The following is a 27,444-nucleotide window of genomic DNA, read 5'->3' on the forward strand; positions in this document are numbered from 1 at the left end:
ATGGCAGTTCCTTATCCCGACCTGGAGAGGCTGAGGAGACAAAACATTTTGAACGCAAGCTCAGCTGTTCAAGGAGGTATGGCACTGCACTCAATCCACGTCATAACTGACATAAGAAAGACAAAAACATTGTAATGTTAAAAATGAAACTTTAATTTATGAGTTGCGGTCTCTAGCTTGACAATACTCCAATATTTCATCTCATCGACAATGAAAATGAAAATATTTAATACCAATGGAACTTCTGACTGCTTGATAAAGTTCAAATGTGAGGGAACGGAAAGTTAAGAAAGGGGTGCAGTAATGTAATATCACAGCTGGGGGAACACCATTCGGAGCTATGACTCACAAGGCAAGAGCCTCAACCCAGTCAAAAATGACCTCACACCAGAGGCAGCAGGCAGTGTGAATACCTAGAGTCAAATTTAATTAAGCTACTGAATACTCATGTTTACAGAACCTGAGAATGATTCATTTCAGATTCTCCTTATTATACACACTGATGAAATATATGGCAATAAACAAATTCTCTTTGAGATGTGTCATAACCTTGGATGGTTTGCTCAGTGCGTTGTTTATGTGTGTGGGTGCTACAGAGGAACTTGACCTAGGGAAGAAGATCAGCATTCCTCAAGACGTAATGATGGAGGAACTGAAACTGATGTCTAACAGAGGCTCCAGAATGTTTCACGAGCGGCTGAAGCGGGTTGAAAGGTTCACCGTGGAAAACGCAAACACACAGACTTGTGTAAGAGTGTTCTAACATTCTGCTATTTTTTATACACTGAGGGCACAGTATCCAAAGTCAAAGCCCTACAGACTAGTGTTTCATTCTAACGTCACACCTAAGCAACAGCTCAGGGAAACCCACTAATAGTAAAGACCATTAAAACAGATATGAACAGATTTCTACAGATTCATTAAGGCATTTGGGGACGTACCAACCCGACTGACACTGGTTCTCTCCATAGCAGTCTGAGCAGGATGGTGCTCCGAGCAAAACAGGCCCATATGGTGACAAGGAGAACTGCAGCAGCCAGATCGGCACCACTCAGCCGGGGAAGGACAGTCTGGTGAGCACACTGAAACAGACAGTAGCCAGGAAAGGAAACCCCAGTGTTCTTGCTCCAGGTGAATATACTCTCTGCAGCTCTGCTGTTTGAAATATTCAAACGTTTGTTTTTAGCAACTAGAAAACTCCCTTTTAAAAAACCCATTCCACACTGCGTTTTTAAAAGACTCACTGGTTCAACTTGCTCGTTTACTTGTTTGCCATCTGGAAGGTTACTCGGGGCCGTTAACCGAGGTCCCCCACGAGAGGTTCAACGTCACCATCATCCCCAAGTCCTACTGCTCACCGTGGCGACAAGAGCGCAGGGACTGTGACACTGTGGTGGCATCCATCAGCGCCAACCTCCCCGAGCCGCCATTCAAGCTCACACCGGCCAACTACAAATGCTTCAACAGGTTAGTATGCCATTCAAGCTCACACCGGCCAACTACAAATGCTTCAACAGGTTAGTATGCCATTCAAGCTCACACCGGCCAACTACAAATGCTTCAACAGGTTAGTATGCCATTCAAGCTCACACCGGCCAACTACAAATGCTTCAACAGGTTAGTACGCCTCAAGCTGTGCAGGCAAGTGTGCATCCGGCCGTGGAAGTGGCTAGAGAGAGGGAGGCAGGGAGCTGTTGTTCTGCCACCCTTTGGAGGAGCCAGTGACCAGAATAGTGAAGTCCGAGCCAGACTCTTAAGGACCTACTCGAATCAAGGCACAGGGATTGTAAGACGATACTATTCCAAAGCAAACAGTATATTTCACAAAAAAAGGCGTGAAACCCTATGATAATATTGCTTGGCCACAAGTTAACTTCTACTACTTTTTCACAATCATAAAAAAGGATTCGAGATCATTAGATTTAATGGCTGCACCTGACATTGGGCCTACTCATTAGAACTGAGATGATATGACAACCTTATTAAAAGTTGACCACTATTCACATACAATCATTACATTCTACTGCTGGTTTAAAACACCTCTTACCATCATTTTCAGCTTATCCTCTCAGTTTTTTTCCTTGAGACTTTGGCTGCTTACACTCAATAAAAGCCCACCCAATAAAGCTATCGGGATCACTGAGATGGTAACTAGGGAAGGCTTTCTGTCTGTTTCCCTTAGGGCTCCGACGCCTTTTGGAGGGACGGCAGGTAGTGTAAGGACATTTCCCCTGCCAGGGTTCGAGCTCAATCAGGCATACACAGAGTCCAGCATGACCTGGGAGCGCATGTGTGACCGGCCCAACTTCAACCGCAGACCCCAGGGCTGGGTCACCCAGCACACGGTCGAGTCCGCTGACCTATGAGGATTGATGTTGTGCTGCGCCCAGTGACTGACTGACACTGACTGCACCTGGCCTGCTGAGTTCAGAAGAGGATTACAGCACAAAATGCAACATGGCAGCCGATTTAAAGCTTCTACCTAAATGCTGAATGGCAACTGTACTGTCTGGGTTTTAGGAGCACAGAAAGGGCAGCTCTAGTCATAGAAGCGCGAAAGATCTGAACTAAGAACGGTGTTACGGGCACATTTTTTAAGTGGTTTGAAGAAAATAATTCTATTCTTAACACAGATCACTTTTTCATGACAAATAAGCAAAACTAGAAAATCACAAAATGAAAGGATTTAATAAATGTTACAATGATGTCATTTAGCAAAATTGTTAAAACAATACACAGATGAATGGTCATATCACAAAACAGTTTTTAATGATGCTTGGATTGATCCACATAGGACAACATACAGACTACAATTGGACAGGCAGTGACGGCTGTATCCATTTCCCTATTCTGAAACAGTTCTAACTTTGAGATCCTACACTAGAGTGACACTGTCTCCGCCTTGTGGACAATAATAATTACTACACCCAAATTATCCTATATAGTCAGCCCAAATGTTCACCAACCTCCAGAAAGTCTCAGATTACCATAACAGACTGAATATAGAGTTTAAAAGCTGCCTGGTTGTAATGTGTAGAAATAAAAAAACGCAAGCCATCTGGGTCCTGTTTGTTTCATCCACATCCTCCCTCTGCATTCAGACAAGCCCCACAGTGGAACAAACACTATTAGATCATGGCAAAAGGAATCATTTTAGAGAGGAATTCGTTCATGGTCATATTCAACATTCTGAGTAAACGACAAACAAACAAGCCCAGAAAACAAGAGTAAGATGTACGCATTTGATAATTTAAATTTGAGCTTGCTTCTCTTATGGGTACCAGGGAGTCACTGCTTTGATCAAAGAAATAAAGACACTTCCCACCGAAATAGGAAAATTAACTAAAACACTAAACGGAGGAGGAAAGACACGTGTAAAATAAGTAAAGGGATGTCGTTAATCAAATTGATGCCAGAGTTCTTGGCAGTGTTTCCTAAGTACACTGTCCCTATGTGCCTCCATGGCGAGCTGCATGAGCATGGGCACCCATGCGCTGAGGATCCTGGGAAGGGTAGTGCACCGGACCGGGAAGCCTTAATGGCATGGGCGGGGGCATAGGAGCACCCATGCCATCCATAGAGTGGAACATTGGAGGACCAAAGCCTGCAAAACAGAGCAGAGTGATACAGATTACAAGTAGGTACTACACGCCCTCAAATCTGTGGCATGAAAATCTCCACAAAAGCCTGTCTTGCAGGGTCACCACACACAGATTTAAAAAAAAAAAAAAACTCTTTTATTAGTTGGCTAATTTCCCTTCTCCCAATGAAGTCTCCCATTTTCACAGTTGATTACAACACCTCCCATTACCAGCACAGCACTTATCCTGCCACCTATTCCATGTGTAATCAGGCAGAGGGTGTCCTACCTGGAGGTGGGGGCATGGTGACCCCCGGTGGCGGCGGCAGCCCCATGTTCATCACCGTAGGGGCGCTGCTGGGGCCCAGGTTGAAGTAATTGGCGGGGCCCTCCTCTTCGGACACAGGCGGCGGAGGCAATGCTTCAAGGGTTAAAACAGAAAACAGAAACAGGATCACATTAAGCTGGTCCTTCAATTGTATAATATGTTCATTGTAATCACCACATGTATCCATGCACATGTTTGCATATACGTAACACGGTCCTAATTTATAAACCTAATTCGGTATACAGCTAAATCTATACGCTTAACAAAAGGAGAGCTAAGTTTCTGCATAGAATGCTAATGTTAACGCATTTTCCATGTTCTTGGTTAGGAGTTGCTCACCTCCAGGAAGTCCAGGCACCGGTTCCAGTCGCATGCCGCCTTCAGCCACTCCGTCTTTTTCTCTCTCCTTTCCACGAGATCCCTGGGACCTTGGACACACAGACACACAGACACAGACACACACACACACACACACACACACACATTAACTTCCATTGAATGGTTCTGCAGGAGTTAAGTCAGACATATAATGTGACACTAATATTCCAGAATTTGTCAATGCAGTCATAGTTTTAACCTTTTGATGGAAACCTAAATGACACAAAGAACAAACAAAAGGAAACTGACAACATGCAGCACCGACTCCAGTGACTAACACGTCATATATCATGAACCTAAAAGAACACGTCCTCCTTAAGGACAAACATGAAAGTCCGATCTTTACCTGCCCCACTTGACGTTGAGTCTGCGGCCATGGATGATCAGCTTGTTGAAGGACTTCTCAGCCGCTGACTCAGCCGCCCCGCGCGTAGCGAACTGGATGAAAGCACACTGCTGCCTGGGGACAACTGTGATGGTACGAATCTCCCCAAACTGGTAGAAGTGGTTCCTGCGCAGGGGGGAAATATAAAAACGCACATTATAAAATGTACGTGGTTAAAAGCCCAGAACCCATTCAGTGAAACCGATTTACATTTTGACAGTCAGGTTCACCACATCAAATAACCTGCAGTTTTATTGCAACAAAACAATAAATGGTACATTGCTAGAATACAAAGGCAATGCTGATTACTGATACAGTGCTTTGGAGAACACAAATAGATATATATCCATCACTCCCCAGCCCCCTATGCCCTTTCATTGTTGAAAATGAAAGCAATTTTACTAGAGTGACCATTATATGAACAGCGCACTTAGGAAAAAATTAGGAATACAACACAATCCAATTAAAAAAAAAAAAAAAACAGTAACCAGAGAAAAGCTTTGAGGTGGGAAGACTCTTTTCAAAATAATCTCACCTGAGTTCTGAGTCAGTGATGGTATCTCCTAGGCCTCCCACATAAAGAGTGGTAATGGTCTTGTCCTCTGGAGCATCAAGCCTGGGCATGGCAGATGCCCGCATCAAGAGTTTGTCAGCAACCGGGTCATTGATGCCATAGTAACGGTCCTTGATGTTCTGGTCAGCCAGAGGGTCATCTGGATCAGTTGGTTTCTCATGTCTGTGGTTAAAAGAAAAAGGTGGGTAAAACTTTCAAATCCAAGGTTACTAGCCAACGTTGAAACACTACACATTAGGTTTTAGACAAGTGCTCGAATTAAGATCACCAAGGATACTAAATACTTCAAGAAGATCAATACCTTAACAAATTAAATGTCAATTACATTATATTTTCAGCTACTAAATTCATTTGGTGATATTTACTAATGTACCTGTAAGGGCACTCCTCTCCTCTCTTGCACTCTCCCTTCACCCAGAAGGAACAGATGTGTGGCCTGTTCCTCTTGTAGTAGGGCGTGGTGCGGGCAAGCTTCAGAAGCATATCACTGGAGCTCGGTGCCTTACCAAGTGCTCCCACCGCCCTCGTCCCATCCGTGCCGGCAATCTGTCATTCATCATTCAACACTTGATGATTAGCCTACCGTTTATCTAGAAATGGCAACATTATGTCTGAGAAAAAAAAACTTTTGGTGATAACCACACTATTTTACCATACACAGACAGGGTTGGTAGTATAACTTTTTTTGGTTAACAGAATAATGGAGAACACAACTGATCTTGCTTTGATAAAAATGGTTGAATATCGAATACCTGTGATTCTAGACAGAATCATGTAATTGACCACTAACCATTTTAATGTCATTTTATTTGAGAGGTTAATGAAAAATTACCTCTCTCTCCATATTCTGAGTGTAGTATTCTTTGTTCACATCTGACTTTGGCACGTCATCTTTGACGGAAAGGCCTGTGTCGCGGACCTGAATGGGCAGACCTGGAGGAAGAATTCAAACACTGAACTCGTAAGAAAACTTGACATTTGTAACAGTTGCTTTGTAAATTGCCAGTGGAAACCATCTTACCATACTCAAGGTCCAGCAAGCAAGTCTGGCAGACATTCTTCATTTTGCTGCATGTCTGGCACACCTCAGTCTTCTTGAAGCGCATTCTCACACCAGGGCACCAGCGGAACACAGTGAAGGGACGGGCACAAATCTAAGGAAGCACAATATACATGTGGATGGAGGTGAAGTTACTTGGTGTGAAGAAAAGCTTGGTGTGCCCTGTAGAATATTCTGAGCGGTATCTGTCATATAATGTGTACATGTATATGTGACCTCATGAGTGATGTCACTGGAAATTAGATATCACCGGATATACGTGAGTCTTACGTAAATGCTGAGCCCTGTGCTCAGTCAATTTCTCCCTGAATAAACAATGATGATGATGATGATGATGATGCTGAAAGTGATACGTTTGATTTCCGGCCTGTGTTACCTCAACGTTTGTTCAATAGAGAACTTTGCAAGTAAATACTTATTGAGTGGACATCAGTTCTTTACAGCATCAAATTAGTAGGAACGGACTATCTGCTAACTAAAAATATTACAATCTTAAATGATTTAGCTTAACCAAATCCTTGTACTTACCTTGCACTCCTTTCCATACTTCTCTTTGGTCTACAAGAATGAAAAAAGTGAACATGATCAATTAAGTTACCCAAAGTGTGTTAACAACAAGATGTTTTGTATCAATGTAAGGTACATACCATGCGAATGTAAGGATTCTCTCCTAGACATGTTTGGCAGAGAATTGGGAAGTCCTAAAACGAGGGGGAAACACGGCATAAACCAAAAGCACGCTTGAAGACCAGCGTACAGTTTACGAAGTACGTAAAAGAGAAGAGTTTCGTTCAATTATGAGTGTTTAAACTACCACGATTAGGTGCATTATTTGAAAATCATAGGTGATAATAGAAAACGTTAGCTAACTAGCTAGCATTGGCATGGCAGCATTTCATCAGGTAAAGGATGATGATCGGTTTAACACAGTTAATACAAACATTTGTTACAGTATTTGCATATTCATTAACACCCCTTATTTTCTGCCCAACAAATACAGTCAAATACTGTATTTAAGTCATACCGCATCTTCCCAGTTTTGCCTGTTGTATGTGTTAGCTCCTAAAGACGTCGCCATTTTTCGCCAGGGGTGGACAAACAGGACGTGACGTAGTTCGACTCCTTCGTTTGCGAAGGACGGAGGCCCAAGAGTGTCATTGCCGTGCTAAAAAAACGAATTGGTTGGTAGGATCTGTGATAGCAACACAAACCCATAGTGGTTTTAATCTTAATCTTTAATCTAAGATTTGACCACATCGCCATGTGAGAAAAAAAAAAATGATAAACACAAGCATAATAGAAAACAGTGAATGAACAGAAACACAAAAGAAATTTGATTGTGTGATCAATTAAACAGGTAATGTAGCTCAGGCTATTTGCGCAGGACTTCAAAGGCAATTCAAAGTTTGTGAACTAAAATTGCTTGCAGTATTCAGACTGAGCATAATCCCTCATTACTTTGTGTTTGGGTGTGTCCAGTTCAGAGACTATGGCTTGACGCTTGAGCATCTGCTGCCTGTCAGAAGAAAAACAATACATTTAGGGATGGTCTCCAGATCACTAGAGACTCCAGACACAGGAAACTCACAGTAATTTAGGTTAATATCTAAGTGGTGTCAAGGGGTAAGCCAGTTTTTTTATTTGTGTGACAGAAGGCTGAATGCTCTGTTTCTCTCTCTCTCTCTCTCTCTCCCCCCCCCCCCTTAATATAACAAACAATAGTGGTATTTAAAATGTAATGCAATAAAGGTTTAACATATTAAACACAATTGACTTCATTTACAACCCAAACAACACAGACCACACAGTACAACATACTTTGATGGCCATCTCAATAGATGGTGGGATAGCCTTACTTGGCATACTTGGCAAGTGGCAAGCCTTTTACAAACATTTTATAGAGCACAAAATATATAGTATTTTGGACAAAACCATTCAAATTGTAATAAACATGTTTATTGATTGACAATACAATGGTCTTTTCCAGCTATGCTTTTCATGTTTCTTTCCAAGGGTATGCAGTGGCATCCACAGAGGGTATCTTGCCCTTGGAAGGAGAAGCTATAACTGATGACAACGCCCTTGACTCCTATGTGGGATGTTTATTCTGTTCAGGAACATAATGGAGAAATAAACACGTCTCCAGGTTGAGAATAAAACCAAGACGCTGCAGCGAATTAACTAAACAAATAGCTTAGAGAGCACTTCCCGTCCTAACTGGCACTTCGACTAGTGCGTAACTTGCAATCACAACAGTTACATTTCTGCACTTCTTTTTCTTTTTTATTTCATTTTGTTATATTTCTTATGTAAAGTAGTATTTATTGTTACACCAGGTTCTATTGCTCGTAGCTTGACTATTCTCTCCCTTGTACGTCGCTTTGGACAAAAGCGTCTGCTAAATGAATAAATGTAAACGTAAATGTAAATGTAGCTGAATAATTATCCCACAATTAGACTTGATCACACTATAAACTCTTGTCTTTTCTTTCATTTTTAATGAAATTGTATAAATAATCCAAAATAATAGGCTTTTAAAAAAGAAGAGAGCACTGTAATTAGGGAGATATGTAATAGTTACTCATTAATGTGCCAAGGGATTTGTACAAATCTGCAATGAACTTTTAAATGATCAAGCCCAAAACTATGTTTATGAATAATGTATCACTCATGAACAATTAATCACTTTTACAATTATTACGTGTATAAATATAAGCGAAAATGGAATCTGTTGATAAAAAATTACGTCTGCTTGCTTTATTGTGATTTATTTTGACTACTGGTAATAACATGACTCAAATAGCTTTAATTAACACAAAATATTGTCAGCTTTCAATGTAATTGTTGAATGAGGGTTTCAATCTTCCTGCTCATAGTTCTAATATTAAGAGTCTTACAAATCTTTTTGGAGCTGGTACCTGTTTTGCAGTGTAGAAGTTATTTTAGTAGCTTTTTGCACAACAGTTGAACATGCAATTTGCTGCATGGATTGAAGATCAGGTGGTAGATATGAAAGGTTAGAGATCATCTCTAAAGAAGGTATAAGCTCTTCCTACTGTTTTTTAAAACACACGTTGATGATCTACAGAGAAACATGGGTGCAGTGGTACCTGTGGGATGTTAACACTGTTTCCACATTTACCCATGGTAGTCATTACCTAAAACATTTAAACCTTTGTCTCTAATATGCTTTTGTCATTATTTTTTATACATTCTTCAAATAACTAAGAACTGAACTACAGAAAATTAAAAGCTTTATGTAAGTAAATGTGTATGTTTGGATATAATTAGATGTCAATAATGCACACATTTACAATTACAAGATTCCATAATCATATCTAATGAGCCCAATAAATGGTCATTAGAGTCATTTAAATGATGTGCATTCACTGTAAATTTGAGTTTGTGTTGATAAAGTTGTAAAACACAAATATGACCTGTGACCTTTGACACAGAAGAATACATCTGTAAAGCCTTTTGACAAATGGTCACATCATATAACATGTCATAATGGTATAATAATGATCATTATCATGATCTAGACTGGGAATATGTGTCGGGTTCTTATTGATCCCAGTTTCATTCCAAAACACTACTGTCAGGACTCCCGTACTACCTCTTCCATAGGTTTAGTCTTGCTTTGACATCCAATTTGAATTAAATTAAAGGGAGAAGTTGTAAGAAAATATTCCACATTTCATAATGAAATTGCATGCTCTGTAGGGGATCCTTCAGTCACAGGTCGAGGCACATTAAATATAATGTTTAACCACTGAGACATTCTTGGGATTTATCAAGATAAAGCAGCAGCCAAAAGGGTAAACATTAACATTTTAAAACAGGAATCCAGTGCATAGTTAAAGGAGCAAAAAGACTAACACTAAACATGTGTATCTTGAAGGTAGTCTATCTTAAGCATAAAACTATAGAATGCACAAATCATTGACACTCTTACACACTCTGACACTCTTATACAGAAAAGTTCAACAAAGGCTATCATCAAAAAATCCCTGTCCAAATTTGTCTGGTCTGATTTGGCTCTTTATTTCCATTGAAGATTGATGATGGTGACGGTGAATTGCAGGCAGAACGTACATGCTCAGAGAAGTGAAATTGGTCATCAAGTATTACACCCAAGTTTCGTGCAGTTTTAGTTGGAGTCAATGAAGATGAACCAAGCTGAATGTAAATTTTTTGTGGGATAGCCAGGTTGGCTGGGAAAACAAAGAGTTCAGTTGTTGAAAGATTGACCTGAAGGTGTTGATCCCCAATCCAAGTACAGTTGAGTATCATCAGCATAACAGTAATAGGAGAACCCATGAGAACAGATTATCTCACCTGAAGGAAGTGGTCTAAATGGAAAATGGGAGGGGTCCAAATACAATCCCTGGGGTACACCAGTGGAGAGGTGATGAGTTTTTTTAAAACTTGTCCCTGCCAAGAAACACTGAATGAACATCCACTGAGGTACGATTCAAACCAACTGTGTGTATTCCCAGTTCCAAATTCCCAGTTTGGACAGCGTAGAGAAGAAGATGTCATGGTTCACTGTTTCAAAGGCTGCTGATAAGTATAGTAAAATCAGAACTTATGACTGAACAGAGGATTTTGCTCCTCTCAATGCTTCAGTCACAGATAAAAGAACATTTTCAGTAGAATGACCACTCTTTATTATTTTTTTTATTATTCATTATTTTGAGCCAGGGAATCAGAAACTTGATTGAAGACAACCTTTTCAAGAATCTTTGTTGTATAATCTTTTTCGTAAAAAAATAAAACACCATTTGAGACAATGAGATTTTAGTGCACAGGTAAAATTGGTACTCCAACAACACACCTGACCACTTTGCATGTTTGTCTATATACCAAAACCCTAAAGGCTACCAAGTCTTGAAATGTGTCGTTTTTTAAGGCATAGATATTTGTTCACAATCATCTAAACTCGGGTTAACTGTGATATAAGGAGATGTGAAAGGGGGTTGGTGACGTCAAAACCTTAACTATACAAAACGACTTGGGCTGATATCTTCAGGCTGGAGAGGCGCACGTCCTCAAAATCTCCCATCATCAAAGAGGTTTACTAAGCATTTGCAGAGCAAAATCACAGATCAGGCTTGCTGCGATTAGAAGTTAACTAAGGTGTTCCAACTATTCTCGTTCCAACTGTACTCGGTCTACCCAACGCTATTGTTCCATTAATCTGTTTCCAGCAAAGTTGATTACTTGTGGGAAAGGACGCCCTCTACCGTATTCCCTGTCCCCTACATGACTTGTCCCGGTTGTAACGGGTACTAGGGAGTGCGAGAGGCGAGTCCTCTCATGTTTCCCTGTAGGAACAATCTACATCAAACCGTGACGCCCCGAGCCTGGTTAAACCAAAAGCTTGGACCGCGACACGAAGATTTACCCATTAACCTCAACCGGCGTCACCTAGAAAACCTGTAGGTTTACGGAGCAGCCCAAACGCGTGAGTAGCAGGAATTTTCATTTGTATTATTGGGGGACAGAGCTTCACCAATGTCTCTGGCTTTACCTAGCTGGCCATATATTGTAGCTAGCCAGCTAGCTAACGTTATCCTGCTACCGTTAGCGTGTACGGTCCATGGTTAAACGGTTGCTAGCTGACTAGCTTCTGCAACAGTCCTTGTGTCTCGCACAACGGTGAGGTAAGTTTGGTGGTCTGGTTTCCAGCTTAGTCACGGACGCAAACTAACAAGCGAGTTGGTTAGGTGTTCCTTAGATGTTATGCATACTATCGTTACCGTGCATGTAACAGCTAGGTTCGGTAGTTGGATAGGCATGGTGGTAGTGGCATGTCATACTCTTGAGGATGCAGTTAGCAGTTAGCCAAACAAACTGCAAAGCGGAGAGTTCTTGGGATTGTAACGGGACGCTATTTCCACCTGAAATGTACCTACGTATATAACTTACAGCTATCGTGCTGTACTAGGCCTGTACTATTTTAATCGACTTCACCGGATACCTATTCGCATACCGTTACGGGCCAGCTTGTTACATTAGGGTATCTATTAAGCCCACCGATCCATGAAATGCTAACGTATGGAAATGTCCTTATGAAAGGGGATAGTCTACGAGAAAACTTGTATCGCTAGCTGGTTAGCTAGCTTCCTTGCATACACTAATATTAACCAGTTTGGTGCAATTTGGGCAGTTAGACATGTCCTTTGTAAGGTTACACCTAAAAAGTACAGTCTACAATTAAACAAGTAAGAATTAACGTGTGCTGTCTCTCGTGGAACAAAAAAGGGGTTATGCTACACCACATTCGTGTTTTGCCCGCTCATTGAACGACGCTAATGAAATGAGCCACGTTATCTTCATTTAAAGTTTTTTTCCCATTTACTTCTCGCACCTTGCAGCTCAGCGTTAGTAAATCATTATCGTGTTTAAAACAAGACCCTGATAGATATCGTCTAGCTATCTTAATGCAAATACCGACACTATCTGGTATATCTACTTGACGAACACGACAGTGGCTTGGCATTGTGAAAAGGTAAAATGTCAAGCACTCTAATGATTGTCCAGACTCAAAATAATGTAGCGATAATCTTCATTCAATATTGTATGTTACTACACTATGGCGGCAGATTTAGTTAGGTTTGCAAAAATCACAGCGTGAGGTTGACTTTCTCTAACGATAACGTTGATAATTGTGAAGTCGCTGACTTTGTCTTGTGCGTCAGCTGATGAAATGACAAACGGTGTGCTTCTTTAACTTTTGCTATGGTATTTAAGCACTGCGCCTATTGCTGGAGGAATTGCTGGATGTTTTCTCAGTGCCAGAAAGTGCTGGAGGTTGCAGGAGAGACAAGTGGGCCTTCAAAACAAAAGTTTACTTATGTCTAAAGTCACCCAGTTTTTTTGTGTGCCAAGGGGGATCTTTTAGACATGTTTTAACAGATAAGAGTTCTTTTGAGAAATGGTGTTCTACAGACACATTCAATACAAAACCATTAAAGCAACCCGGAACAAGTCTGGGCAGCTGAGGACACTAATAGTGTTTTATTGGAAGGATTTGTATAGAGGGCTTATGTGGCATTAGAGGTACATATTGTTCAGAAAGATTCTTTAATAATGATAGTCTGATTTTGTAGATAGCTTTGATGTGAGACAGTCCCCTTTAAAATTGGCATTAATCTCCTTGAGAAAGCGAATGAGGGAGGAAGGCACAGCAGCAGAATTACGGTGGCCTTGGGCTAGGAAGATAAATATCATATTGAATTTTTCAATAACAAAAAGCACAGACAACTTTCACGGTGTCAATAATGCAAAAGCAAACCTGTGTTTGACCCCTGCTGAACAAGGGAGGCCTCTATCCAGCCTGATTTTTTTTTTTCTCTCTCTCTTTCTTTTTGGCCTGGGTTACATTTGGACGTGAATTCTCTGCTGTTAGAAGCTCTAGGACTTGCTTCACTCTATGTAAAGCTGCCTTTATTTAATCAGACATGCTTCCCCTCAAAAACTGATTTTGCAGAGCATTGCATCAGATTTCTATATGAGGTGTCAGAAGCATTCAGTGCATTAAATGAATCCAGAAGTACAGACTTGAAGCTGTACTTTTGGCTACATGTAGACAATTACATTTTTTTTTTACCAGTTATTGTGTTAGATACCCTTATTTCATTTTCTTAAATGTCAGATATGGCAGTTTTTTTTTTATAGAAGTCATAGACCACCTGTTTTGTCTTGACATGGAAGCCCGCCATCCATTGATACAGATGGGCCACCATAGATGAAGGAGGTGAACTGTAGCCTGTTTGCGTGGCAGACATGATGCTCACTGGGGGCTCCCGCTCAAGCACCAAGTGCCACGGCCCTGCTTTCTCAGGTTAACCCGCTTTTAATGCTGGATTGAACCTAACCAACCCTCCAATCCAAAGACCCTCTAACCCTCTTCAGCTCTGGCTGTGCTGCACCATGGGATCCTCTCCTTACGAGGGTCAAGAGAGACATGTATTCTGCTGCAAGCAATCAGGCAAATTGAACGGAGCAAAGGGGGGAGAGAATTTGCTTATAGTTTTATTCCCGCTTGACTTTTCTTTTGACCTCCCACTTACGTCAGTTTGAGAATTTTTTCACTTCCTGTGTAAAGCCATAAGCTTAAAGAATGCATTTGAAAACAAGCTTGACACGATGTAATATCCAGAGAGGGTTTAATTTCATATATTTTTTTTTTTTCACTTGAATTAGACTTATGTTTTAATGTTTTATATTGATTGAAGTTGGGTTCATCTGAGGTGCCCACTGATTGCAATGGAGGGCCTTACATAACTAGACATTTCCCTTAGGCTAAAAGCCAAACAGAAGAACAGTGGAAATTGGAATGGAAAAGTAAAATCACATGAAAAGTGAGATCAGTTGTAAAGGATTAGGCAGAGAGTACACTGGACTTCAGCATCAAGTGAGATACAGACAAGGAAGGCACAGCCTACACACAGTGTCATTCACACTCTGAGATCTTAACCTTTTGTATCCCTATAGGACAGGTATTCACATTATGTCTTGTGTCTACTTTGAGCGGAGTGGTGTTATAATAACACTTGTTTTCTACTGGAAAGTACAAAGTACTACAAGTAACATCATATGATGGGTTACAATTGCAGTTGTGGTTGAGCACATTCATGAAGTTTTTGTATTGCAGGCTTATAGTAGATGAAGCGCAGAGAAGTGTATTCTGCGTCTGTTAGTCAGTTGGAGAGTTTTTTTGTTGGTAAGAGTATGAAATGCCTTGCCGTTTTGAAGGCTAATAATTATGACTAATTTGTCCTTTTCTTAAGCCACTCTGCGTATTTGACATGAAATGCTGATATGATGTAGCCGTAGCCTAATTGCTTGTTAGCAATTAGAAGTGTCATTGTGTGGAGAATGTTTTGCAGATTGCCGACTCCTTGCTGGACAGTGATGTATACTAAGACACATCTAGGTCACAGGCCTGTAGTTTATAAGTGAATGGAGCCCTTCCCCCAAGACCGGTTAACAGCAAACACTAGTGGCTGAAAGGTGTTTTTATTTTGGCCTCGTGTCTTGTAAAGTAGTAACTGATATAAAGCCAATCATTTTGCAAGTTAATAGTTTTCAAATGGAAATGGGGACTGATTAGTGCACTATGTTGCCAGAGCCATTTTTATTTTTCACCGCGCCGTTATTCTTGGAATGAAATCACAGATAAAGGTCTCGGGGAGAAGAAGGTTCACGAAATGAGAAATTTAAGAAGTTAGGTATTTATCAGACACAATGTTTTCATTTCAAATCTTCTTTTGTTGGGTGTGGCCTTGCCCTGCAAATCCTCCATGTTCATTTATTCCGGTTGATCGTGAATGAGTGATCAGACACAACGATACAGCAGAAACCATGTGTCAGTCTTATTTTATATTTGGCCCAAGATTATTGGCCTGTTACCCTTTGGCTTTAGGCAACAGATGTTGCAGCCTATATGTGTTATGCTTATGCTATGTGTTACAATATTCGCTACATCATATTGCTTATTGGCAAAAAGATGGTGGCCCAAGTATTGGGATAATATTGTGTAGGAGGCATTTATTTATCCCCTTCCTGAGAAGTCAGTGCTGCTGGATAGTTATCTGTATTTTCAGACGTGTAAAATGAGCAAGGCACTGACGTCATTTTTTGAAGTAGATAAGTTGGATTTGTTACAAACTGCAGTGATTTTATGAGCCGTCAGTTGTGCCTTTCTGAAACACGTGTTCGCATTAGTGGCAGCCGTTCAGTCGTAATGGTTGGAAAAACCTGCATGATTTCCCCCAAATCCATCCCTAAGATCTTTCAAATGTTTCAAATTAAGTCTGAATAACCCTCTTTTGCAGTATGACCTAGCCTATGTAATGTGTCCTTTGTGGGAAAAGACCAGCTGTTTTTGCACAGTAATCTGTTAATGCCTTGCAAGATGCCTTTTCTGTCTATACCATAGCCTTCTTATACAACCACACAGCAATCATTAGGCCATATCTCTGATTTATTCATGTGCTTTGAAACATGCTGATGATTGCTTGATAATCTTCAACAGCTGTAGGCTTCACAGACTGATGCCAGCCATTGATTCCTTGCTCCCATATTGCAGTGCAAAGGGATGGCCTAAACACTTAGGCTGACGCAGAGACAAAACAAAGCTATCAGAGGTGCAAGAATGGGCAAAGACAGAGACTGTGAGAGTCTTTAGTGCTTAAACATGTTTGAATGTGTGATAACAAAATGCTTTGTTGAACTCACACGTGGGAAGTGCACCAGGAAAGCAAAACCCCAAAAACCCAGGTATTTTGTCTCAGACAAATGTGGCCTCAAATGTCTTGAGATGGCACGCTGCCCAGAATCCTTGAGTCCCACACAAGGACGGCAACAAAAGCCGTGGCATCTCGGCCGAGTTTGGTCCCCCTGTAAGTCCCACCTTATTATCTACGCTGGGATGGTCACACATTTTCCACTTCACAGCCCTTGTTCTCTCGCTTCCTCACCTCACGGAGAGGTCAGTAGGGGCGGCTTTTCACTCGATCCCCAACATGCCACAGCAGCTATTCTACCTCACTTTGCATGGCATGGCATGGCATGGCATGGCATGGCACTCTCCTGGTGAGGGCATGTTGTTGGTGCATCCCTGACGCCGAGGTGCCAGCAGTGGAGATAGTGCCCCTAGCCGAGCTCGTCTACGACCAGGCCACTCCATGCTCCCCCCAAAGGCTCTCATTTTGCTAGACACAGAGGAAAGAGTAATTAATCTCCAGGAGCGGCGTGCCAAATCGGGGGACTGCATCACAATTTGTCTTCTTTGCAGGGGCACTGCCAAATTCTGCCTGGCTGCGGCCTCTGAGATTTCTCTCCTCCTTTCCCTGCTAGAACTGACACTGAGCAAGCTGTCACTTTGCCTCTCCGTCAACACAAGGATGTTTGTGTTCGACTCGCCCAAGTATCAACCCCTTGTCATTTGAGAAGGAGTAGATCGGCAGCTGGGTTCTTATGTTTTTGGCACGCAGTGAAGATTCGCTACGTTATTAGGGTACATGAGTGATATTTGGTCATGGCCGTGTGTAATGTCTGTATGCATGCATGTGTGCGTGTGTTCGTAGTTGGGCAACTAAGATTCCATGCGGGCCGATGGTGGGATGCGGATGTGTAAAGAGGGTCTGAGTTTTTTTTTTGGGTGCTCCTTTTAATGTTTTCATTTTTGACATCAGTGCCATTTCATGGGCTTTGCTGCACATTGCCCCATGCCCCTAGCTTCACGCTGGAGCGTGTTGTGAGGGTATGAGGTCACGTCTATCTAGAGACCCAGTAGCTTGAGCAAATCATTAAACAGGGTCTCGTAAATGAGTGCAGAGTCCTCAGTTGGTTGGCAGACTTCGGGGTCAAGTTCTGTGTTTTTTTTATTTTATTTGATCAGATTTGCGGTTTCCTGCAGGCATAGTATTTAATGACAGTGAAGTGTATTTTGTGTATGTTCGCTATGCTGAGAGGCCATGATGTCTGAACAGAATTTTAAATAAACAAGTTAACTCGTATTGACAGAGACTTCATGGGAAATGGGACTAATAGTTGTCTTTTAAACAACCCACTAGATACTTTCCCCAGTACAAAGTTCTTAATGTTATGGATTCATTTAATTTATCAGACAAAATTGGAAAGCGGCTCAGTGCTGTTTAGCAAGGCAAGTTTATTTGTATAGCAAATTTCATACACACATTTCATACACAAATTCAAACTGCTTTACAAATGAGCAGATAAAAGAACAGGAAGAAAAAGAAAAAGAGCATTGTAACAGTTAAAAGAACGTAGAAAATACAAGATTAAAAAGGAAGCTAAAAGAAGACTGAAAGAAATGACTAATAAAAAAGTAAATAAATAAAAATTAGAGGGCATTTGATCAGCAAACAAAAAACATCTGAGAACAGTTAAGTCTCAATTCTGGCGGAGTTGGAACACCTTTGATGGCTGGGATGTCATCGAAATGCTGTTGAAAGGATTTGTTCCTGTCAGAACTGGTGGCATTTTGGGAACTAGCATGTTCAGCTTTTTCAGTCGTGAATCTGATGCAGTTGGCAAGTAATCAGGGAAGACCTACAGTCGTCAATAAGTCAACCAAGACAACATATCTTGGCTATGTCCAAGCCATCTTTGTTTTCCCAAATCTTTTAGTGGAGTGGCTGTGCCCGAGTTCTTTTTTTTAATCTTTATATTACAATTTAGATGGACATGAACGTTTCATGACTTTTTATGACAGCTGCCGGTTTCATGGTGGTTGCCATGATGGAAGCTAGTATCAGTTCTCCTGATCCACAGGAGTGTCAGGGGTTCGGATGCACCTGTCTGCTGTAATGCCCCCACGTGGGCTTAGCCACACAAAATGACATGGCGATAGCGTAAATGCAGTAATCTCTATGTGAGCCTGTAATCCATCAGACAGCTCAGTGGCACTGCAAGTGGCCTGCATGGGCAATATTTGCGTTAGCCTCCGCATCTGTAATCACTGTTGCCTCGGCGTCACGCTACACAAATCTCCGCAGCCGGTGAAAGCGTGTTGCCGCACCGCTATCGGAAAACCTGGCACACAAACACCTCACGCTGCCAGGTATGAGTCTGCAGTCCTCTGCGCTGGTGGGCAGTCAGCCATAGCGGTGGCTTTGTGGCAGAACAAAGCCATGAGGGTGTACACACTGGGAATGGCTCCAAGATATACCTTTTAGCGGGATGGTGAAGCCTGATGGATCTTCACCCATCAGATCGTTCTCCAGAGTGGGGGAATCTCGCTTTCGGTTCTGCTTTTCAGAACCTCATGGCTCGTTCCAGCCTCCTGACTGCAGAGAATGGGTTCTGCGCATAGTCTTTATATAACAACCATAAGCAGCACTGCTGACCCTAGCCAGTACATGGTAGTGTTTCTTCTACCAGATTAGTAAGGAGACGTTCTCGGGTTTTCTGTTCATATTTTATAAACCGTTCGTATTTATCCCTCTTTTAATGTGTTCATGGTGTATCAGGTACCGCCCAGGCTGACTAACACAAAAGTATTTTGTTTCATCCTATTCAAGCCGACACCACCAAGGTTTTCCCTTCACGGTTGTTCAGTGACACTGTATCCATTTCATAAACCATCCCATCATTGTGTTCACTGTGCCCCAGGTGAAATACTTGCCTTTGGAATGCAGTGTTGTCTGCCTGGCTACCAGTGAAGTCGCCATTCACATGGACATGCTGGCTTTCCCGATCGGAATGTGTAGGAAGAGCAGCCGTAGACTTGCGTTTTAACAAGCAGCTAGAGTCCACTGGCACGGTCTCCGTTTACAGCTGCGATGATAAGCCAGTGAGGCGTTAGGCGGGCATTAGCTACAGGAGGCAGACGCCGCTCTGAATACCGCGCTTTGTCACTGTGTACTATTTCTGTTGTCAGAGGAACAGTGGAAGAATTCGTCATGCTTTAGTTTGTATTGTATCACTTCACAATCGCTCTGTTGTACATTGTAATGAATCAATCCAGTTGGGCATACTTCTCTTAAGTCTTTTTTCTTCTGCCTGTAGAAGTTGCCTCATTGTCCTCGGTTGTACTAGTAACAGGCACAAGCAATAGGAAGTGAAGGAAAGTCATCGTGCCTTTGGCGAAGATGGATTCGATTCTTTTCACTTTCTAATTGAATATGGTTGGGGTTGTGGTTGTTGTTTTCACAAGACTGATATTGGATCAGAGCCTTTTGCTTTGCTATCAGTGTTTTTTTTTTTTTAATCTTATTTTTATTGTCGTTTCTGGTTGGGAGTTCCTCCTCCTTTTTCATGTAGTTGAAGTTGTTTGATTACTTTGGCTGTAGAATTGAATTCGGTTCAAATGTCAAGAACAGTGGCAGAAAAGCTTTTCTCACTTGCCTGTGTTGTTTTGTGGGGGGGATCTAAGGTTGGGTTGGGTTGTCATGGAGAGTTGCGATGGCATGCTGTAGAGACGACGTGATTGCAAGCAGTTCAAGTCCAGCAGCCTCCTGAGCACGGAACTCTTTCCTCTTGATGTCATTCCTGTGCCCTGTGCTGAAGCCCATGACCTTGGGCTTACGATCTCCACCCCCACTCTCCTCTCCAGTAAACACCCAAAACAAGTTGGAGCTCAATCTCGTAATCTTCAGATTAAAGTCGTTTAAAATTTAGTTTTGCTCTATTCGCCCCATGCAATACATGTCCCTCAGGAAATGAGTTCTCCAGGAAGATCCTCACCCTTCCACTCTGCTGCTCCTGCTTTGCTCATACAAACACACACACACACACACACACACACACACACACACACACACACACACACACACCACTTGTTCATTAACAGTACCTAATTATTTTTATCTGCCTCTCCGGAGACTTTGTGTTGATGCAAACAGCAGGTTGATGAGCTCCTCTGTTCCCACATGCCTGCCTTCCAGCTGAATGAGCGTGCAGAGCTGCCTTGTATCACACACGCCTTAGCTGTTTCGCAGGGCTGTGTGCAAGCAGTACCATAGAAATCCCTCTCTTATCAAAATAAGACATGGCTGTGGAGTCGATAGTTTACCCCCACCTTGATCTCTCCTTTGTGCTGCAGCAGAATTGCTGACGTGAGGACTGTCCCTGCACCCCCTTCTGAATTTCTAAGTGTCTGCCTTTGTTGTTCTAGTTTCCACTGGCCTGCACCCACAGGCACATCCGACGTGAAACAGTGCTGGGCGTTCATGTTTGACTTCTCTCTTCCTTTGTTGTCGGTATTTGTTTGGGGTAAAAGAGTGAATGAGGCAGGAAAAAAAGAAAAGAAAAATGTTTTCCTGCCTTAGGTATTGGACCGGGATTTACAGGTGAGGAACAGCCCGTAACAGCTAGGCCAACCAATCATGCGGAAAGCTTGGGTACATTTTTAAGCTACGTGATTACATGCACTTGTTAGCACTTGTACCCCTGGTGTCTGATATAGCAATGTGGTCTCGCTCCCCAGACAAGAAGTGAACCAATGTCTTGGAGCTGACACACAAAGATGAAGGTACAGGGATTAGACTGTGTTGCCACAGTCGAGTTAACTTTTAATAACCCCCATTGAAGCACTCTGGGTAAGATGAATGACCACAACCCTGTTGAGGCTCTGGAGTTTGCTCTGAAGAGCGGTCTTATCGTTAGAGACCGAGTGCTTATCCTCCTCTTTTGGTATCAAGAATATTATTCCTTCCGACTCGAGGCCATGCATAGAGATTGGTTAACACTTCAGCGTGCGCAGGCGGTGATGAGCTGTGAACGCGTTTGTGCTCCCAAATAAATAATGAATTTGTGAACATACATCTCTGCTATTTATCAATGCACGCACGTCTGGTAAGCTCCCCAAGATGCTCTGGAGAGATTTAATAGCGATCTTTTCATTCGCTTTTGAGCTCAGAGGGGACGCTGAAGAATGGGGGCGCTCTCCAAACAACTGAATCAGAATCAGCCATTCCATAGCTAAGGTTATCGTCCCAGCTTCCATTATGATGAAAAGAGCATTATTATTCTCCTCTAAGCTCTGTTTTACACGTCAGGATTTGTCACCAGTTCATTTCTAGTTGTGGCCACATTCCCTATTGGTGTTACTGAAGGTTGAAAGTAATGTCCAATGCTCGCTCTTTCCAAGGTCTTTCTCGTAAGAGCAGCCCATGTTAAGTAGGCAAGATTAAGTTCACATTCAGCACCTCAAGGGAGTGTCATATATCTGGGTCTGGTGGGGTCACGCTTGTGCAGGGGATGTGTTATCTCTTTCTGCTCTAAAAAGCTTGCATAAATCAAGATTGGATTGGAAATGTAGAAGCACTTGGAATGAAAGACTAAAATGAACTGGAATTGCATTTGAAACTTTAGAAGTAGATTGGTGTCAGTCGCACAGTGTGGTTCAAGTGTTGCTCAGTATTGTTCAAATGTTTATTATGGACGATCATGACAGATATTTTTTTTGCATTTAACACCTTTTGAGAAACAAAGTGACACGGCTCTTTTTAAGATCACTAGGGAACTGAGCTCTTATTGTCTGCCCTTAACCAGCCTTTTCTCTGCAGCGTTACATAAGGTTCACTGCTGCATATGCTCGTTAAAATCTGAGGCTTTGCATCTCTGGCTTTAAAAACTGTAAAGCATTAAACTGTATGCTGTGAGGCGTGTCTAATATGCACAGCTCCTTGTTCCCTGTTATATCTGTGGCTGTAAAGCACAATCTGCAGTCTGACTGGAGACTTGATGTGTCCCCGCCACCCTTGACCACCTGCACAAGCAGTGTGATGATGTCAGACGAGGGGCCACGAGCACGAGTGACCTCAGGAGATGGAGAGCTGGAGCACTGTGGCGTTGTGTGTTGCAGCGCTGCGGACCGCACCGGGCCAACACGCCTGGAAATGGATCACGCTGGCGGAGCTCCAGTGGGGAAAGGCTCCCTGGTTCCCCGGTTCCCCCCGGCCACTGGTTGCCTGTACAGCTGCTGATCCTACCAAGCAGCTGGGAGCAGAATCCCTCCTGAACCTATGGGAGGGAAAGACAGAAAAATCATAAGACCTGGCTTGATGTCATTGCAGAAAATACTGTGGGAGATGCAGTTTTAATCGAGCATAGGTTTTTGTTTCTTACTAGTTTGAGGAGTTTTTTTTTTTTGTTTTTTTGAAAGGGGCTGAGCTGAAGAAATATGATAGTTTGACCAACAATATGGATCCTTCATTGCTCCAAAATATGTGTCTTCTTAGTCAAAGGAGGGGAGCTTTATCCATGTGAATGTTATTCCTTCCAGGGTCCCACCAACATACTTTGGCAAATATCAAGCATTGTTAATGATGTGTGAAATAATAGCCTTGGGTGGATTTTGTTGATGACATTTTGCAGTTTTGCTTGCCTTTTTCTGTTTTCCTGTTTCGTGTATCATAAGGCCTATGGGACTAGATTTCTGATTTACATCTTATTCAAGAGGTAAAACTGCAAGGTGATGGGGTTATTCAAATAAAATACTTTATTTTAAATATAAACCTCTCACTATTGTGAGGTATGTATCACAGTCGATAGATCAGACATTTTCCTCAAAGTCTTCATTTCCCAGTGTAGCTCTGTTGCTTTGAGCCCAAGTACGCCCACAGCATGTCTGGGATTGCCATCTATATCACAAAGCCATATCATGTTTGTGTGCATTCACAGAGCTTCTGTGCAGCTCCCTGTTCGCTTACAGAGAGATGGAGATGGAGGGGAAAGGGGAAGAAATAGAGTTATGGCTGAATTATAGACATTCCGTCTCCAATGCTAAATGCCTTGCCATACATGCCTATAAACCGCTGTCTGCAGTTGAGAAGTTGGATATCCCCGCCTCGACTCGACTGTTTTTCAAAGCTTTTTTATTTTTTTATTTTAGTTTTTCTGGTTATTAATGTCTGTCTCCCTAATAAATACAGAAGTCCATAAGATGGGATGAGATTTAAGCTTTGATAATGTTTGTCGTGTCCTTGATTTATCTCACCCCAAGAGGAAATTAAACCTTGGTTTTGTCTGCATGGAAAGGAAGTGTTCAGCATTTTCAAAGGATTTTTTTTTCCTGCCCAAGTATTTCAAAGGAATCTGATGGAGTTGCCAGTCATCAACCTCAAGATATTCCCTCATAACCAACAGTAATAAGAACCAAATTATTTTGAGAATTCAGAACGGTCCATAAGACTTACTCACTGGGATTTCTAAACCTTGCGACGGCACACAATTGTACTTTTCTTTTCATTTACATCCTTAAATGGCATACTTTATATGATGAATGTGAATTTCTCTTTATCTAGCTGCATTCTCTGTCTTTAAAATGTTTGTGTGTGATACTACATTCATTAGGCTATACTTCCTCTGGCTAATTGCTAATTGACATCACGCCACATTTCAGCAACGTCACCGTGCACTGTTGGAAGCGGGCTTAAACGAGGCAGCTGCGCCGGTCTCACACCTTTTAGCCTTTTGTGCAGAAACAGACCTGGCTCCTGCGGGTTGTTTCAGCTGTTCAATCTGCTTCTAGAGAAGAGTGTCTTTTTATTATTGCGGGGCTGCCCTATTTCCCCTTAACTCAGCCGTGTTTCAATGCTCTTAAAATTACACATGCCAGCCAAATATACAGGGCTCGTATCTCTTCAACAGCTGCAATAACTAGCTCAGCTGCCAGTCAAAGCCACTGACGGGTGCTGTGAAATTGTTGGTGGTGGCAGCAGGTGATGTCACAGCAGCATGATTGCATTCCATCATTCCAAATGCTTTTCAGCAAGGACATTTTGGTGGAAAGAGGCACAACCTTAAGACACATTACGAGACTATTTAATTACAGCGGTGACTGAAAATCGGAGAGAAAAAAAAATCTTGTAGGTTGTCTATCAGTGTTTGTTGACACATGTGGGAGTCTCTGTATTGACCTTGAACATGAGAGGCCATAATGTTTGTGTTGACGGCAACAGAGTTTTTTAGTAAGTGTAGTATAGCTGTATATATTGCCATTATTTAGGTTTCTACATGTTTACTAAAATTCTTTTAAATTCTTTTTTATACAGGAGTGCTCCTGCTGTATCGTCCTATTTTCTGGCAGACTCCACGTCAGTCCCAGGGGAAACACTGGTGTATGCAGTCACTAAGGAAAGCGGGTACGTCATGGCAAACGCACAGATTCACACTATTCACAAATATCTGGTACACACACACACACACCAGACCGTTCCATCAGTCTTGTGGGGCCAAGATTATATATCATATTACAGTTTAGGCTACATCCTGGTGTAACCATGGGGAAAGGTGGATGGAAATTGTTAGTTTAACTGAGATTTGTTAACTAACCCAATGCCTTTTGGAGTTGAATTGATTTGAATAGAAAAGTGCTGTCACACATGTTTTTGGCTCCATGATACTAGACACATCTCTTTACTTACGCATTCATACCGTATAGGGCAAATCAAGCCAGGTAAGATGGCTCGCACTGTAAAAGTCAAACTCAGTTAAATGGTACAGTCTAGCACCCCCAAGGGTTTTTTGGCTGGTGAATCTACTATTTTAGGAATATACTCCCCCCCACCTCCTAGCTGATTAAAATATCAGCTGGATTGGAAGTGAACAGTAGAGTAAAAGTCTTTATAGAGGGAGGACAGAGACCCTCTTTGCACACACATAGGTGAATGACTCTACACTCAGTGAAATTCAGTGTCTTTTTAAATGTATTCTAAACTGTATGAAAAGACCCTGCCTCTTGAGGAATTTGACCCCCCCACCCCCATCTCCCCAAGACCACTGTGGGGGACACTCCATGGACCAGAGGGAACTCTAAAATGTTACTTGATTCAGCTGTCGACATGGTGATTTAGTGAAATGGCTACATTGAGTAGAACCTTGGAGGAGCTTTGGGGTTAATGCACTGCAGCTTGCATGGACGCATGCTGTGGGAGCGGGCTGCTAATGCTGCGCATGTGATTTGGTAACAGGCAGGAGAGCTTGTGCAGCTTGTGCATCTTCAGCTCTTGCCACCCCTGTCTCTCTCTCTCTTTTTCTCCCTCCCTCTCTCTCTCCCTCGCTCTCTCTTTCCCTCACTCCGTCCCCCTCCCCCTCTCTCGCCTTCCTTCCCTTCCTTCTTTCTTTTCACCTTACAGGAAGAAATTGTGGCTGAAGATGAATTATAAACTTACATGAATAATTGAAGGCAGTCGGCAGAATTCAATTATTTATTGCAGAGAGAAAAGCCATCTCCCAGAGCTGGTTTGCCAGCTTAGGAGGGAGTTGCTTACAGCAGGGCGTAACTTCACTTTACCAGGAAGAATCCCCAACCCCATGGACCTCCGCTGTTTTATTAGTATTTGCAGAGTTTCAATAGACTTTTGGCGACTTTCAGAGACCCCAGTCCTCAAACAGCCGACGGTATAACTCATTAAACCTTGCAGCTGAGCCAAATGATGCAGAAGAATCGTATGTGTATTGGCTGCGTCTGGCATGCTCAGCTATGCATTGAAATGCCTTACATGAAGTCTCAAAGGTGAATGTATACCACACTACAAACACACTAATTGTATGGACTGTGTGCAGCGGTAGGTGTATCTCCCCCTTGCCAGCGCAGCACCTGGAGCACATAGCAAATGATCCCGCTGCCTCGCTGCACACACACTACCCCCTCACAGCCTGGAGTTCCCTCGGCCCAAGCGTCTCCCATTACTGATGTAGAAGACCCATTGCAGTGCACAGCCTGCGGTATCTAACGCTGAGATCATAACGAGCTGTTTTGTGCTCCAAGCAATGCAGCCACATTGTTTTAATAGATGTTTAAATGTAAATGGCTGCAGACAGCTGGGATGGAGAGGGATGAGCACATGCCTGTGAATACTAATGGCGGAGGGGTGGGGATAGAGTTGATTGTGTTTGCCTTACACCGTTCACTAGGGCTGACAGGTGCATGGGCAGCATCCAGCCATGATTAATACCAGGGGCTACTTTTATTTTCTTAACAACGACCTATGCTCAGAAGGTGGATCTATCTACAGTTTTAATTGCTCTTCATCTTCGTCATTTTCATCTTCCTCCTTTTCTTTCTTTGTTGGATTTCTTTTGCCGTATTTGTCCCCCTCTTGGGTCTTTTTCATCCTCAGTATCTCCTTAATCTTTGCTGTTCTTTTTAGCTTTATAACTATTGTGAGGGTGGTGACACAACTTCAACCTCTTTGGTTGTCATCACACCCACAAGGATGTTCTAGAAATATCTCTGGGTTTATGCAACACTCCAAAGGCTTTGTCTGTTTTTGAAGACCCGTGAAATAACGTGCTTCCCATCAATATGACTCGTCACTGGTTACAGTCACTAAGCATCCACATCTCAGTGTGTCTCTTTTGTGTTCAGTATTACAGTGCATTCAGAAGACGTGAGCTCATCTCCTGTGTAATCAGATGATTTGATGAAACTGTCTGTCATGTGTGTTCACAGTGAGATCATACAAGCCGTAGGCGGAACTGACAAGTCGTACCAAAAACAGCGTATCAACAGGGTCTATTTATTGGGCGTTATTTGTGTATTTGTCAGATCACCTCTGCTTTATACTCACTGGCTCATCGCTTGTTCTGAACCACCAGTATCACTAATGCTTGGGATTTGTCTGCTGCCTTTTTTTTTTTTGCAGTCTGTATG

General features: G+C 42.3%; 3 protein-coding genes across 5 annotated transcripts in view; 2 read left to right on the forward strand and 1 right to left on the reverse strand.

Annotated features, from left to right (window-relative positions):
• LOC105904589 (myozenin-2) lies at positions 1 to 2,310 on the forward strand. Its single transcript, XM_042708372.1, has 4 exons — positions 1 to 76; positions 597 to 748; positions 975 to 1,131; positions 1,284 to 2,310. The coding sequence occupies exons 1-4, from the start codon at positions 1 to 3 to the stop codon at positions 1,520 to 1,522; spliced, it is 624 nt and encodes a 207-aa protein (XP_042564306.1). The 3' UTR covers positions 1,523 to 2,310.
• Positions 2,311 to 2,669: 359 nt separating this feature from the next.
• Positions 2,670 to 7,457, reverse strand: rbm22 (RNA binding motif protein 22). The gene is made up of 11 exons (XM_012832519.3): positions 7,330 to 7,457; positions 6,953 to 7,006; positions 6,834 to 6,863; positions 6,267 to 6,399; positions 6,078 to 6,178; positions 5,619 to 5,791; positions 5,207 to 5,407; positions 4,633 to 4,797; positions 4,248 to 4,336; positions 3,870 to 4,001; positions 2,670 to 3,604 (listed from the first exon to the last, which is right to left on the reverse strand). Exons 1-11 carry the CDS (start codon positions 7,381 to 7,383, stop codon positions 3,450 to 3,452), a joined length of 1,287 nt encoding a protein of 428 aa, XP_012687973.1. The 5' UTR covers positions 7,384 to 7,457; the 3' UTR covers positions 2,670 to 3,449.
• Positions 7,458 to 11,520: 4,063 nt separating this feature from the next.
• Positions 11,521 to 27,444, forward strand: part of ndst1b (N-deacetylase/N-sulfotransferase (heparan glucosaminyl) 1b) — a 61,030-nt gene continuing 45,106 nt past the window's right edge. Inside the window, exons 1-2 of one of the 3 annotated variants that reach the window (XM_031571362.2) lie at positions 11,521 to 11,772; positions 24,842 to 24,931. The gene's annotated coding sequence lies outside the window, so the exon portion shown is untranslated. Of the gene's footprint in view, positions 11,773 to 11,810; positions 11,972 to 24,841; positions 24,932 to 27,444 lie in introns of those variants that run through there. The other 2 variants (XM_012832523.3, XM_031571363.2) reach the window with 2 other exon arrangements.

Source organism: Clupea harengus, chromosome 8, assembly GCF_900700415.2.
Source record: "Clupea harengus chromosome 8, Ch_v2.0.2, whole genome shotgun sequence".
Taxonomy (NCBI): domain Eukaryota; kingdom Metazoa; phylum Chordata; class Actinopteri; order Clupeiformes; family Clupeidae; genus Clupea; species Clupea harengus.